General features: G+C 44.8%; 1 protein-coding gene and 1 long non-coding RNA gene across 2 annotated transcripts; one reads left to right on the plus strand and one right to left on the minus strand.

Annotated features, from left to right (window-relative positions):
- Nucleotides 1–7,930: 7,930 nt before the first annotated feature.
- Nucleotides 7,931–9,106, plus strand: LOC117188937. The gene is made up of 2 exons (XR_004473004.1): nt 7,931–8,404; nt 9,011–9,106. It is a non-coding gene; the product is annotated as an uncharacterized LOC117188937 (long non-coding RNA).
- Nucleotides 9,107–10,398: 1,292 nt separating this feature from the next.
- LOC108162134 (mucin-22) lies at nt 10,399–12,606 on the minus strand. The gene is made up of 2 exons (XM_017296715.2): nt 12,501–12,606; nt 10,399–12,436 (listed from the first exon to the last, which is right to left on the minus strand). Exons 1-2 carry the CDS (start codon nt 12,514–12,516, stop codon nt 10,563–10,565), a joined length of 1,890 nt encoding a protein of 629 aa, XP_017152204.2. The 5' UTR covers nt 12,517–12,606; the 3' UTR covers nt 10,399–10,562.
- Between the last annotated feature and the right edge of the window lie 1,933 nt (nt 12,607–14,539).

The raw sequence follows: 14,539 nt of genomic DNA on the forward strand, positions 1-14,539 counted from the left end.
GAAAGCCATAACAATAATTCAAAGACCAAAAAACAGAAATATGCTTGACAGACCATTCCCTACCCCGAATCCGAATCCGCTTGCGAATCCGAAACCGAATCCGAATTCTGTTGATTAGCATACGGGCCAGAAATCGCAATAAAAGTAATTATTTTGATTACATTTCTAACGGAACGGACGTTGTGTCAGTTTTGTTGGAGGAGGACGTGGGATGTGGGCTGGGGGCTGGGGATTCGAGTTCCGGTGGCAGAACCAGCACAAGTCAAAAGAGAGAAAGACGCAGACACATGTATAAATAATAAATACGGCGGCAAAATGAAGGAAAACAAATACAAAATGAAGAAAATTTTATCAGTGGATGTGGTGGGGGCGTGGCATGTACTCTGTGGCACATCAACATTAAAAATGTATTTTAATGTGTCGCCCGCCTTTTGCCCATTTCGCTGGTTCTCGCTCGTCTCTCCCTCTCCCTCCCTTTCTCACTCGTTAATGTCTTTCATTTTGGCAGGGAAATTTCCCGGCGATGGTGGGCGTGAACCACCACAAAGCTCCCACCTGTCAGGGTGGGGGAGGAAGAGAAAGACAGACGGACAGACAGACAGACCGACAGAGAGACAAACCATTAGGCCAACAATTTTCATTGCGTTTGTAAATCATAAAATTCTGTCAAATTCCAGAAAACACCATCCCTGCCCCCAGCCGTGTCGTGTGTTTGCCATGTTTCGGCTTTGACTTTCGGGCTAATTACTCGTGATTTAATTTGAAATTGTAATTAGCCAGGAAAATGTCATTTTTGTGACGGCCTTTTGACAGCCGAAGGAAGCCAGCGACTGCGTGGACGGGTTGGATCTCATGTGTTGCTGGATTAACGCCCCGAAGTTTTTAATTAGACAAGCGAAAAGCGTTAGGAAAGGGGACTACCAGCTGACAGCCCATTGAAAGCGTCCAAAAAATAACTCCAGGGTCGAAAAGGGGATGGGGTGTGCCAGTGCTGCGATGGATGGGAGGTCTGGCAACGCCACGGAGACAAACAGCGCTGCCAGCTGCAGTCGAAGCGCAATCGAAAATAAATTTGACTTTCCACTAGACGATTTCCCTAAAGAGAAATCACTCGAAATCCCTCTCCACACAGAAAAGCACAGCACGAGGAGGAACGTAGGGGCGTGGTCTCCCGCTGCCCCATCAAGCGAGAAGCGTATCCAAAGGAGACACAGAGACCTGGAGAAGTCTGCTGCTATCTAAAGCTGTTGATAAAGCGCACATTAAAATATATACGTATCTAAGTATCTCAAAGATACTGCTGCTGGAACAGGTGAGGCGAAGCGTCCTTCAGGCTTCATCCCAGGGCTGTGGCGGGGCAGGGCGAGGGAGAGGGGCATTCAAATGAAAAACCGTGAGAATCAAAGCAGCAGACAAGTGGAGCGGAAAGCTTTCAGTGCGTGGCCAAGACCAAGAGAGGGTCTGAGCGTCTGTCCAAACCGAAAAACTGTCGGAAGCCGGGATTGTCCGGCTCTGTTCTGCCTCCCGTCCTCCCCCCGTCCACCCCCCGTCCCTTAGGTCTTCGTTGAGTTGTTAAGTTTCGTTTGGTTCTTGGGTTGATTTTTCTTATATTTTTTTTCTTTTACGTTTCATTTATTACGCAGAGGTTTTCCTTTTTTTTGTAAATTAAGAATTTCCCTGCAGCTTTTTACAGCTTCTCAATGACTGACTACGTCCTCGAGTCCCCCAGCCGCCCAACCGCCCAGCCGCCCAATGCTTCAGTCTCTTAGTCTCTCGCTGACTGTTGGCGTTATAAAAGCTCAACGCTTCATTGCACAAACATAGTGAAGGACCGGAAGGCAGTCAGGCGGGCGGGCGGAGGCATCGGCAATTCTAAAGGCCTAAAGGGGACGGAGCGGTGGGGGAGCAATCTGGAGCAGCAGGAGTCGGTATTGAGAAGGCATTCCACCACTTAACAGAGCACACAACTTGGCTTGTGGTCGTACGGCGTCGACAAAGTCGTCTCCCCCAACGACGACGGGGCGACAGGATATCGTTTCTGCATACGTGAGCATAAAATATGCCAACAGGGAGGAGCCTCTCCACGGAGCGGAGTCTGTGGCAAAGACAAGAACTCAAAATTAAATTAATTAAAACAATATAAACAATAAGCGAGCGACAGGCAGAACACCTACCAGATAGAGACAGTGAGAGAGAGAGAGAGACGTGCAAGCCAGGATGCAGGAGGCTACAGTGAAGACTCCAAGAAGGAAAATATATCTAAGAAATTCTTGCAAAAGAAATGGCATATGGAAATCATTCTTAATTTTGGAAAGAACTATTCCAGATGGATGCGACTACCTAAAACCTTCTCTGGGTTTGTTTTAGCCAGAGACCACTGCAGCGAGGATTGGCTCCTCCACAGCTCGGCACACATGATGTGGGCAAACCCTTTTTGTAGTTTTATGCGTGACATAACCCATTCATATTCCAGGCAGCCGCTCACAGTTTAAGCTCATTGTTTACTTGTTGAAAGATGCCCCAAACAAAACAAAAAAAAAGAAAGAAACACTAACCAAACAAACAGAAAGAAAATGGCTAAAAAATGGGAAATCTTTTGGAAGAAGGAAATATCAAAGCAACTCTGACAGATGAAAAGTCCAAGCATTTTTCCATCCTGACATTTGGGAAGGCGCTCCTCTCACCCGAAATCAAAGTAAATAAAATAAGCAAATTATGAAAGAGATGAAATGGAGGAGAGTCCTGGAGCTGGAGCTGGAGCTGGAAAATAAATTCAGAGAGCGTCTGCTGTGGAATTTGTTGAGTGGAGAAGATTGGACATTGATAGCGTACGTGGTCAGAGGCAGCCAAAATGGTGCTGGCTGCAACCTGGAGTGGCACAAGAAATATAGTCGGTATGGTCGGGTAAACATGTTTCAAATATTTATGCGCCCATTTCTGCTGCGGCCCCTGCTGCCCCAACTATTATTGTGGCAGAGAGCGCACTTTGTCTTTGGCTTGACAAAAACCGCGACTTTCAGTCCTACAAGGAGAAGGTCCTTCAATCCACCATTGTAGCTGTAGCTGTGTCCCTCCTCTGCGGCAGGAGGAAGCGAACCCAAGACACGTTTTGGCAATGAACACGACAAAGGAACGTGTGTTTATTTTTATTTGCGGCCCCCACAAAAAGGTAAATGTGCAAGAAAAGGTGGAAGCACGGAGCAGACAGGCAGGCCAGGACTCCAATATTCTCTCTCTTTGTGTGTATGTGTGGGGGAAGGGGGGGACTCTTGGGAAAAATTTATGTGGCAAGGAGGCTCGTAAACGCCGTGCTGTCGCTTGGTTGATTGAATTTTTGCCCATTGCATATTGCCACCTGCGGGGGCAGCGGTTGTAAATTTTTAGTCGCGCAACTAATTGGAAAATTCGAGAGTATCTGGAGCCCAAGATAATCCATAATTAAAGTTAAACATTGAACAAGTAAATGAATTTGAGACATTGGGCACAGGTTTTTCTATCTTTGCTTAGGCAAATGAAGGAAATCGAGGGTAGATTTTTATTTTCTCGTGGAATACCAATAGTAAAATTGAAAGAAAATTAATTAAACAAAGGTAAATGTTGGAAAAAATCGTGTTAAATATATAGAAATAGGGAAATTCTTGCGGTTTCTGCACTTTTCTTTGGCCTACTTCCGCTTTGGGCCTCATGTTTTCTATGCAAATATTTTCCCAAGTCCTGGTTACACGTTCAGCTTTTTTTTCTGCTGCTGTTGCTGCTGCTGCCACATAAAATGCAAAAGTAAACAGCATCATTAAAGGCGAAAGGCACCTGAGGACGACGGGCATCTTCTGGGGTAAGATGCGGGCTATTAACAATGTTGCCACTTCATTCAAATTAAGCAAGAGTCCCCCTCCCACCGTCCACCAACCATTCAGGCCACGCCGCAGCACCCTACGTGACGGTTGCCACAAAAACGTCTTTTGCCTTTCGCCTCAATGTTCAAATTTTAATCGCATTTCTTGGTCGTGGTGGCTGCGAGTCCTTTTCCCTTGCCGTTTGTTCTTTGGCTTCGACACTCGCAAAGAGAAAGCGGACTGGGGACCACGACTGGGTCTTGGACTGTCAAGGAAAAGACCAGACCAGGGCAGACCAGGGCAGACCAGGCCAGAAAAAGGGTTTCTTTTCCTCTTGTTTGTCCCGTATTTCGTCCTTTGGCCCACTGCCCTCCACGGCCCATGGCTGTCACTCACTCATTTGTTTTTGTCTTCTCTCTCTCTCCGTTTCGCGCTGCGTTTGCCCGCCCGCAAAATGGAAATGGAAATTGGTTTTCTCTTGGTTTCGTCCCCTGTGCCTTTGCCCTTTGCCAGGACGACCCACAAACGGCAGAAGCAGCAGCAACAGCAACAGCAGCAACAACAATAACATTCATTTAAAATGCAAATAAAGTGACAAATTACCTGAATTAGTGACACAACCGTTCGTTCAGCGTTCAGCGCTCAACGCTCAGTGCGCATTTTCCTCTTGAGGTATTTACTTTTGTTTTTATTTTTAAATGCCCAATTTGGCTGTTGACTTTGGTTAGGCGAGTGCTTCTGGTTCTGCTGGTTCTTCTGCTTTTGGTAATTGAATTGAGGACCCACAAAAAAACAAAAACACAATCGAAATGGAGAGTTCTCGGTGGGAGAGAGAGAGATGCAAATGTTTTTTTGGGTTCCTTTTAAAGGGAGATCTTATATTGTAAGCCAGTACCTGGCATTCGAATTTGAAATGAATTACCGATATTATAATTTATAGAAACAGCATCAAAAATAGATATTCGGCTGATAGGAAAGCAGTTCTTAAGCAATGTAAAGATTAATCAAGGAAAATGGCTTTTAAAAGAATGAAATCTTCTATATTTTAGTAAGGTTTGATATAGATTGAATGGCTATAATATTTATCCACAGCTATCGCAGTGGCTTTCGCTCTGAAATTAAATTTTTATTTAAAAAACAGTCCCGTTTTCTTGACAGAAAATCATGATTGGTTTCAAACAGTTCACTCCACTGCAGTGGGGAATATCTTCAAAATCCTAAGGAAACAGTTGAAAATGATTTATTTTTATTTCAAATAAATTTTAATTTATTTATTATTTTGTATTCATTATCATTATCTATTTATTTAATATTTTTTTATTTATTTACTATTATTTATTTATTATTATTTTTTATTATTTCTTATTATTGTTTATTCATTATTATTTGTGTATTAAATTTGATTTATTTATTATTATTCACTTATTATTATTTATATATTGATATTATTTATCTATTGAATATTTTTTAATATTATTTATTTATTAATATGATATTCACTACTATTTATTTATTTCATATTTCATATTTATTATTATTTTTATTTATTCTATTTTAAAGAATGGGAAAACCCAGTAGGCAGAGCATTGCTCTCGGCTCAGAGCTTTTTTGAACTACACAAAACCTCTATCAATTACAACAATCTCTCACTTTTCTCCTTTTCTCTTTTCCAATTCTGATTATTGTATTGTATTTTCTATCTGCAGGTAAAAAGTGTATCGATCCACTTACCCTTACCACTTGTGCACATTTTTTTTAGTAAAAATAATTGTATCAATCTTCACTTTTGTTTGTTTTCTTCTTTTAGAATACTGCGATGCTAATGTTTGATTGGGAAACTATTCTGAAATGCTGAAAAAGAAAAAAAGAAATTTTTCAAAATTGTTTGTTTGTTTTTTGCTTTTATAATTTGTCTTTACAATATCCAAATTTTTTTTCCTCTTTTGTTGCAAATTAAAAAAAAAAAAAACACCAATGCCAAAAAGTGCAACTCGAAAAAACGAAATAATTTTGTTTTGTTTTTATTTTACTTCAACTTTTGTTTCATTTTTCGAAAGAGTACAGTTCTGTAAAGATAGTTAAAGCAGTCGTCCTGATCATCGTATTCCCATATCATCCATCGTTTCCTTCGAATTTAAACTCACCCTGTGCCATATGCAACACTTTCTGTTCTTCCATAATTCCATCTCCAAAGCAGCTGCCAGCGCGGTTTCCTTTAAAGCCGCGTTGCCCAGCCAGCTATTAAATTCAATTATTGCCCCCGAACAATATTGAATCAGCAGCAGCAGCAGCAACACCAGTCTGGGAGAGAGATGAGAGCTCTAGAGCCAGAGGAAAACTTAAGACCTTCTCGCACAGCTGTCGTGTAAATATTTAATTTACGAAATTCCATAATAAAATTTTCCTTTTCGGTTCCTGCTGGCTGCCGCTGGCTGCTCCTTTAAGGCAGCTGGGCTTTCCATTTCGCATGCCAATTGTTTGGCAAGTGTCAAAATAATAACAAGCCACCCCCAGAAGTCCAATCCTGACCCCACAGCTCAGCCCCTGCTCCAGCCCCTTGGGTGCATACCGATGCCAAGTGTCAAAACATTTCGGCAATTTTTTATGTTAATTTCGTATTAATAAAATAAATATTAAATCAGTGCGAGAACGAGAGCGAGGCGAGGCGAGGGATGTAGATGAGGGTGACAAATGACAAATGTCGTGCGGGGTAGGGGTAGGGGTAGAGGCACAAACGACGACTATATTAGAGACCAAAACCACTAATTTATCCCCAGAGAAAGTGAGGGGAGAGTCCTGGCAGTTGTTGCCCTCCATTGAATCCACCCTTCCCGGCAGGGGGTTGGCTTTGATTGGAGCCAAGGCATGGGCTTTGGCTTTCCCTCAATTTAAATTTCATAAACTTAAAGATCCCTTAGCCAATTTTGGCTATTGTTGCGATATTATTAAATTCTTACACTCTCGAGTCGTTGATTTTTATGGGCTCTGCGGCATTTTCTTTTATAATTGTTATGGCTCGAACCGAGCAGCAGCTCTTCTGCTGCTGCTAACCCCTTTGGCGTTTTGGCATTGGCATTGGCATTGGCAGCGGCTGCTTAGCGGCTCATTAGCCAGAGTTTTATGTCTCGGGCCATAATTCGTAGGCGCTGCTGGATGGTAGTAAAAGTTTTTTGGCCATAAACAGCAGCGAATGCGACGCCGTGGGGAAAGATGATTCTCGAGGCTGCGCGCCATAAAAGCCTGTTTCCGTTTCCGTCGGTATTTTGGGGATAAAATTTCGAGTCTAGGGAATAAAGGAAGGAAACATAATTGCAGCTGTTTTCAATGTAAATTTAATATAATTGAACGGTCGATGGGGAATGGCAAATGACACTGAAACCAGAGCCCCAGGGCGGGCATAGGAATCGGGAATCCTTGAAAGTGCTGCAAGTGATGGAGTTTAAGTCCATGTGCCTTAAAATTTAACTCGTGCTGGAATCATTCTATGTAGAATCCATCCAACAAACCCCTAAACAGGTAAATGTCTCTCTGGGACTCCCAGGACAACAATCGTTTCCATTTTGCATAGTTCTGTCCCCCCACTGTCCCCCCCGTCCCCTGTGCATCTCTATGTACTCGCTGATACCCGGAATGTGCAACATCGTGTGTTCGTAACGGAAGCTACTTGTTGGGTTAATGACATCGTAAAAATAGTTGCAGCTGCTGCAAAAGCTGGCACTGTTCCTCCAGCAGCGTGCCCCTGGGGCCATAATAATTAAGCCCTGCTTTCTCTTTTTCCGTCTGTGTCTAGTTTTTGGCTCCAAATAGTTCCAGCTGAAATGTGCAGCCTTTCCCCAGGAGAGTTCTCAAGTTACCAAATTGCAGAAAATGGCCTCTAACTAGAGACCAAAATACTTTATGGTCTCACAGAAGTAAGGAGGGACTTAATGAGGCTGCTATTAGGTATTTCTGGGGATCCTCCAGCCAAGAAACTTTCAAGCCCAGCAAATCTGCCATCTGCTTTCAACCCAGTCCGAATATAAACCTCTGTTTTTCCTGTAGAAAATCCCCCAAAGTAGGCCTGGACACAGAGAAACTTGTACATCCTCTATTTCGAATCGAAAAAGTTCAGTTGTAATTTTTATCTCAAACCCTCAACACCTTCCACAACATCTGAAAGTATTGGAATGAAATTTTACAAACTATAAAATTTCCAAGTAAATATTTTTCGGTTTGTGCTCCTAAATCCGTGAAGCTTTTGGCAAAAACTGGCAAAACCCAAGAAATACTCTCGTATTTCATCGGCAAAGAAGAAATCATGTGCGGCGGTTACGGTTGTGGCAGCTACGGCTATGGTCCCTCTGGTCCATGCGGGGCCTGGTGCGGGTCATACTGCGGCCCCTCGTGCGGCCCCTGCTGTGGACCTTCGTGCGGTCCCTGCGGCTGCTCGGGCGGTTGCTGTGGGTCGCTCGGTTGCGGCCCAAGCGGGCCGGCCTGTTGGCCATACGGGTTGTATACTTGCTGAGCTTCAGAAAGATTTCAGGAACCAATGAGAGACCGAAGTATCCATCCACATACTCGTAAAACGAGAGGTGAGTCGCCACTGCCGCTGCCGCTGCCGCCGCGTGTTGCCAATAAAAATTTCAACGGCTGGGTGGGGGGCTTGCGCAATTCAATAACTCGTCCTGGTACACAAAGGAGCTCGAAAATGGATAAGAGTATGGATAGGTGGAGGGGAGGGCTCTAGCCTTCGATTGTAAACAAAACTCTAATTTGAATTCTTCTTCTGGAGGCGAAAGTCGCATCAGATGTGCAAAGGGAAAAGCGGATTTCATTACAGGAGGAGAGGCCTGCGCCATCGGTTGCGGATGCCAAAGAAAACACAGGTGTAAGGGGGGTCCACGGGGAAGGGTGGAGTGGCGTTTGGGGTTTTATTACGAAATTTTCTGATGCTTTGTGTGGATTGTTTATTTGGGAATGAAAGACCGAGCGGGGAATGTAAGGACCTGCAATCAGGGCCTCCTGCAGTGCGTCGGAATTGAGACGCGCGCCCCCCACTGGGAGCCTAGCTAAATGCTCTATAAAAAAATTTGCCATGTGGCACAGCTTGATGTGTGCACCGAGATCTCATAAAGCTAAATATTAGAGTCATAAACACATATTAATCATATGAATATATCTCTCGTTTTTCCTTGCAGGTGCGTCTACTCCGACTACCTTTTTGGATGAGCTGAAAATTGTATTAGGAAAGGAAACATCTCATTAAAAACCTGGAGGCTATTGACATAAAAACATGCTGTCTATTGCTGCGGGGGTTCTCTGGGATAAAAGCGACGAAGAAATTTGTCCCCTAAGCCTTTAGTGCCTCTGCCACGAATCCCAAGTCTTAACATGTCTGTACGCCTAAGCCACTAAACAAGCCAAGAGCCGGAGACCGAGAGTAAGAGTTGGAGAAAGTAAGCCTCGCACCTTACCAGAACCGAGAACTCCTGCTCCTGGAAAGCCATTGCCAAACATGTCTCGGAAAATGGCTGGCGGCTAAAAAGTCTGCGTTTACTTTTGGGCGCCTATGCGAAACTGAAAGTCATGCGTTTTCCGCCTTTTCCGGGGAGCCATCGTGTTGATTTTACTTTTCAGCCTCCTTTTTCGCTGTTCACATTTCTGTTCTTTTAAGAGAAAAGTGGAAGTGGAAAATGGGTCTGGGCTTAGGGGTTGCGGGATTGACGGGGGGGTTTGGGGTGTTCGCTGTTTTGCCAGCAATGTCATGCTGTGTCACGTTATTTATTTTCGCTGTAATTTTTGAACTTCTCCAACCCGTTCCCCGTATTCCTCCTGTTCCTCTTCTGTTTTTCTTTGCCACAAACTTAACGTCTTTAAATTAACATAAAAGAAGCGTTAGGCTTTTCGATGGCGTTGGCGTGGGCGTGGGCGTGGGAGTGGGCGTGGGCGGGGGTGTGGCATATGTGCCCATTCCGTTTAATTATTTTGTTAAGCAGTTGGCACACAGCGCCGCCTGGAGGGCTTAAGCAGACACTTTATGGCCAGGGCCAAAAACTTCGTTGACTAAGCCGATAATACGGCAGAGAGACCGAGGTCCGAAAACTAACCCCAACACTGGGGGCCAGCGCTCAGCGGCCCCGTGGAGCCTGCCCGCCTCGATAAGCCTTAAAGCGCATTGCGGTCAGTTTTTTTTGGTGGCCAGATCTCTCTTTTATTTCTGTTTGCTCTTCACGTTATGCGGCCCAAAATCCTGTTATGGCCTAATCTCGAGGGTTGAAAGAAGAGCGTACGAGGGCGAGGGTCACGCGCCTCAGAACCAAGTACCTTAAATACTTTTTGACGTTTTCACATGTGACTGAAACCCAAATATGTCGCACCCTTGGCCACTCCGGTCAACGGGGTTTCCCCCTTAAGTGGGTCGTAATTCGTTTTTGGCCACACATCGGGGTATTAAGGTGGGTAATAATGTGGCCATGCCCTCCTCCATAAGGGTGTGCGAAAAAAACTTATTGGCTTGAGAACAGATATGGAGAGCCTTCTAGCCTCGAGATCTTACATCCCAAAGGGATAACAGTAAACGCAGAGATATTGTTGTACATTTTTGTATCTTTGCATACTCGTATATTTGATTATATTTAAGGCTTGGATAGAATCGATTAGACATTGTATATCAAGGTGGGGTCTGGTAGTGCTGGTCGATTGCTATGGGCTAGCGTGATCGATATCGTCTCATAATCGTCTCCTCCAGCTCTAGGCCTGGGGCTGCACGCAGCGCGTGTTCTCGGGCAGATCGCAAATGCCCTTCAGGGCGTTGAAGTACTTGTCGCCGCAGCTCACCTGCAGAGGCTTTCCGTAGCGGCAGATATAGTAATCGTTGCAGCTCTTCAGGGAGGCCATCATGAAGCCGTCGGGCTTGTTGCGGCACACGTAGTTGGTGTAGGTGAGGATGTTCAGCTCCTGAGCCTGGGGAGTAGCCTGCTGCTGCATGGCCTCCACGAGTAGTCCGGCGGGACGGGCAGGACGGGGTGGTCTCACTTGCATGGAGGCGGGCTTGACCTTGGTGGCTGTGTTGGCTCCGCTGCATGCAGTGGTAGTCTCTGCACAGAGTGTGGTAGTCTCTACACAGGCTGTAGTTGTGGAACATGTTGTTGTTGAACAGGTTGTTGTTGTGGAGGTGGTTGTTGAGCAGGTTGTTGTTGTTGAGGTGGTTGTTGAACAGGTTGTTGTTGTTGAGGTGGTTGTTGAGCAGGTTGTTGTTGTTGAGGTGGTTGTTGAGCAGGTTGTTGTTGTGGACGTGGTTGTTGAGCAGGTTGTTGTTGTTGAGGTGGTTGTTGAGCAGGTTGTTGTTGTGGACGTGGTTGTTGAGCAGGTTGTTGTTGTTGAGGTGGTTGTTGAACAGGTTGTTGTTGTTGAGGTGGTTGTTGAACAGGTTGTTGTTGTGGACGTGGTTGTTGAGCAGGTTGTTGTTGTTGAGGTGGTTGTTGAGCAGGTTGTTGTTGTGGACGTGGTTGTTGAACAGGTTGTTGTTGTTGACGTGGTTGTTGAACAGGTTGTTGTTGTTGAGGTGGTTGTTGAACAGGTTGTTGTTGTGGAGGTGGTTGTTGAGCAGGTTGTTGTTGTGGACGTGGTTGTTGAGCAGGTTGTTGTTGTTGAGGTGGTTGTTGAACAGGTTGTTGTTGTTGACGTGGTTGTTGAACAGGTTGTTGTTGTTGAGGTGGTTGTTGAACAGGTTGTTGTTGTGGAGGTGGTTGTTGAGCAGGTTGTTGTTGTTGACGTGGTTGTTGAACAGGTTGTTGTTGTTGAGGTGGTTGTTGAACAGGTTGTAGTTGTTGAGGTGGTTGTTGAGCAGGTTGTTGTTGTTGAGGTGGTTGTTGAGCAGGTTGTTGTTGTGGACGTGGTTGTTGAGCAGGTTGTTGTTGTTGAGGTGGTTGTTGAGCAGGTTGTTGTTGACGTGGTTGTTGAACAGGTTGTTGTTGTGGACGTGGTTGTTGAGCAGGTTGTTGTTGTTGAGGTGGTTGTTGAACAGGTTGTTGTTGACGTGGTTGTTGAACAGGTTGTTGTTGTTGAGGTGGTTGTTGAACAGGTTGTTGTTGTGGAGGTGGTTGTTGAACAGGTTGTTGTTGTTGAGGTGGTTGTTGAGCAGGTTGTTGTTGTTGAGGTGGTTGTTGAACAGGTTGTTGTTGTGGAGGTGGTTGTCGAACAAGTTGTTGTTGTTGGGCTGGTTGTGCTTGAACATGTTGTTGTGGAACAGGTTGTTGGGGCAGACGGGGTGGTTACACAGGGTGCTTTGGGAGTTGTCGTGGGACAGGGTGTCGGTGTACAGGGCACAGCAGAATCAGCGTTGTCCGTAACCAACGCCGAAGACTGTACTTCAATGCAGCCGGTGTTGTAGTTGACACATCCCTGGACCTTGGAGTCGAAGAAACGAGAGCAAGTGCTTACCAGCGCCTGTCCTCCCTGGCACTCGTAGTACTGAGAGCAGCTTCCAGGCACGAGAGCCCTGAAGCCGTCCGACTTGTGGACGCAGACATAGCGACGATACAGCTGATTGTTGATGGCGGTCGGCACGGCCGGCACGCTGGCTGCACTGATACTGGCCACCAGGATGGCGGCACAGGCAATTACTGCAATGGGTTAGGATGTGGGTTAGTCCTTGCTGTTGGGCAGCAAATAGTCCCAGATTCATACCGAATGAGCTCTTCATCTTTGTTTGGCAGCTATTCCTTTTGAGTGCGAGTTCTGTTCTTCTTGCTGTACAAAGTGCTGTACTGGAATGACTGTTTCGCAAGTGCCGCTGGCTTTTATACAGAGGCCCCGCACGGAAGATGCGTATCTTTACAACGCCCAAGTGACCCTTATCGATGGGTCTAACATATAGATGCGGTCTCGATAGCGCTGCCACTGGGTTGTCTTCGGCGACAACCTTGATTTTGAATGCCCGCGGGGATGGGGCTGGGATGCTGCTTTGATGCCGTGCGTTATCATCAGACGAATGTCATATGGGTCTAAACTTTTCAATTTCAATAATTATTTCGCACGAATCGTAACCCGGGTACACAACGATGACACATCTCTGCACAGCCACAACGTGCTATTAATTAAGAGTTTCGGGCTGTCATCATTCGATATTCGACACTCGACATCGGACATCCCACATTCCACATCCGATGACATCCTCCTCTGCCCCGTCGCATACGATTTGTATGGCCAGCCGCCTCCCATTCTCATTCTACGCCTTAGTCCGAGTATGTGTGTCCGTGCGGTCAGGGCCTGGTGACGTTAATTTATCAAAGGAATTTACAATTGTTTAATTAATTAGATGCATACCGCATACGCACAAAGGGAGGATGGGGGGAGTGGGTCCGAGAGCAAAGACATAGCCAGCATGCCAGACAACAAATGAGCAGATGGCAGGGCAGCCATGATTTGAATTGCACATATTTGCCATTCGCCTTTCGCCGTCTATGACATGGACCGAGTCGCGTAGTCCTTGGCAATCGTCTCTAAATGGATGTAAATGGGTGTTTGGTTAGCCAAAGACATTGGTCCCTTCTACATGATCTGCCATTGAATGAATACTCCACGAATAAAGCTCAAATATTGATTATTCTCCTCATATCATTCAGTGTGGCTGCCCGTAAACTACTTAAATGCTACTCATGCCCGATAAAATGAAACGAAAGTGTGGCAAACATGTGTTTTTTTCTGCTGAATGGGTTCCCCCCCTGATAACGATCAATGGTTCTGCGGGGGGTAGGCGATCGTCAAATGCGTGCTGCGTAATTACAATCAAATCGATAAGAAATCAAGTCAAGTACAGGTCGTGGTCGTGGTCGTGGTCGTGGGTCGTGTTCGGAGTTGTACTCAAAAAAGCTCGTGCGTGCAAATCGCCCGTACAATCATTTTTCGTGTTACATCAAAAACAATTACCAAAGTCGACGCTTGAGGCGGAAGTTTCTCATATGCCCAGCGATAATTTGTTCCCTTTTTTTGCATGCAACTTTCAAGAAAAATTGTACTCTATAGAAAGGAAATTATGTTAAAATATTGCTGCTTTGTCAGAGGTAAGATAATTTAAAATTCCCAAGAAAATGTGAGAGATTTTTACGACTGAAATAATATACGATTTCTTAGAATTTTTACGGTCTTTGATTTCCGTTGAAAAATTCTTTGTGATAGCGTAAAAGGAATTTCTGTTGCTGTTTCCGCTCAAAGAAATGCAATTAGCAGTCCCAAAATAAATGATAAAAGTCTTTAGTTTCTCATATATAAACCCTATTAACCTTTCCAAAAAGCCATTCATAGTCGTACCTACATATAATCGTATAATAACCATCTCTAATATTATCGAACGAATATCTGAACCATGAACATTAATTTAAAATTAGAATTCAATTTGGTCAAAACGAACATTAGGAGCGGCGGTCAGGGACACAAACAAAAATCCAAAAATCTGAAAATCCGAAAAATCCACACAGCAGACCGTGCACTGCGCTTGTTAACCCATAAAAAGTGTCTGCCTATTACCAGCAATTACATTAAAATCTCGGCTCCCGACAACAATAACAACAACCAGTAAATCTATATAATAAAACATTTCAACGAAATTGAATTGAAATTTTTAGGTTTATTTTTTTGCTTTTTTTTGCTAGCAACCCTTTCATAGAAAAGGTGGCTAGAAAAAGTCATGGCTGGATGTCGTAATGGTCTAGTGGAGGGAGTGGACT

Source organism: Drosophila miranda, chromosome 4, assembly GCF_003369915.1.
Source record: "Drosophila miranda strain MSH22 chromosome 4, D.miranda_PacBio2.1, whole genome shotgun sequence".
NCBI classification, from domain to species: domain Eukaryota; kingdom Metazoa; phylum Arthropoda; class Insecta; order Diptera; family Drosophilidae; genus Drosophila; species Drosophila miranda.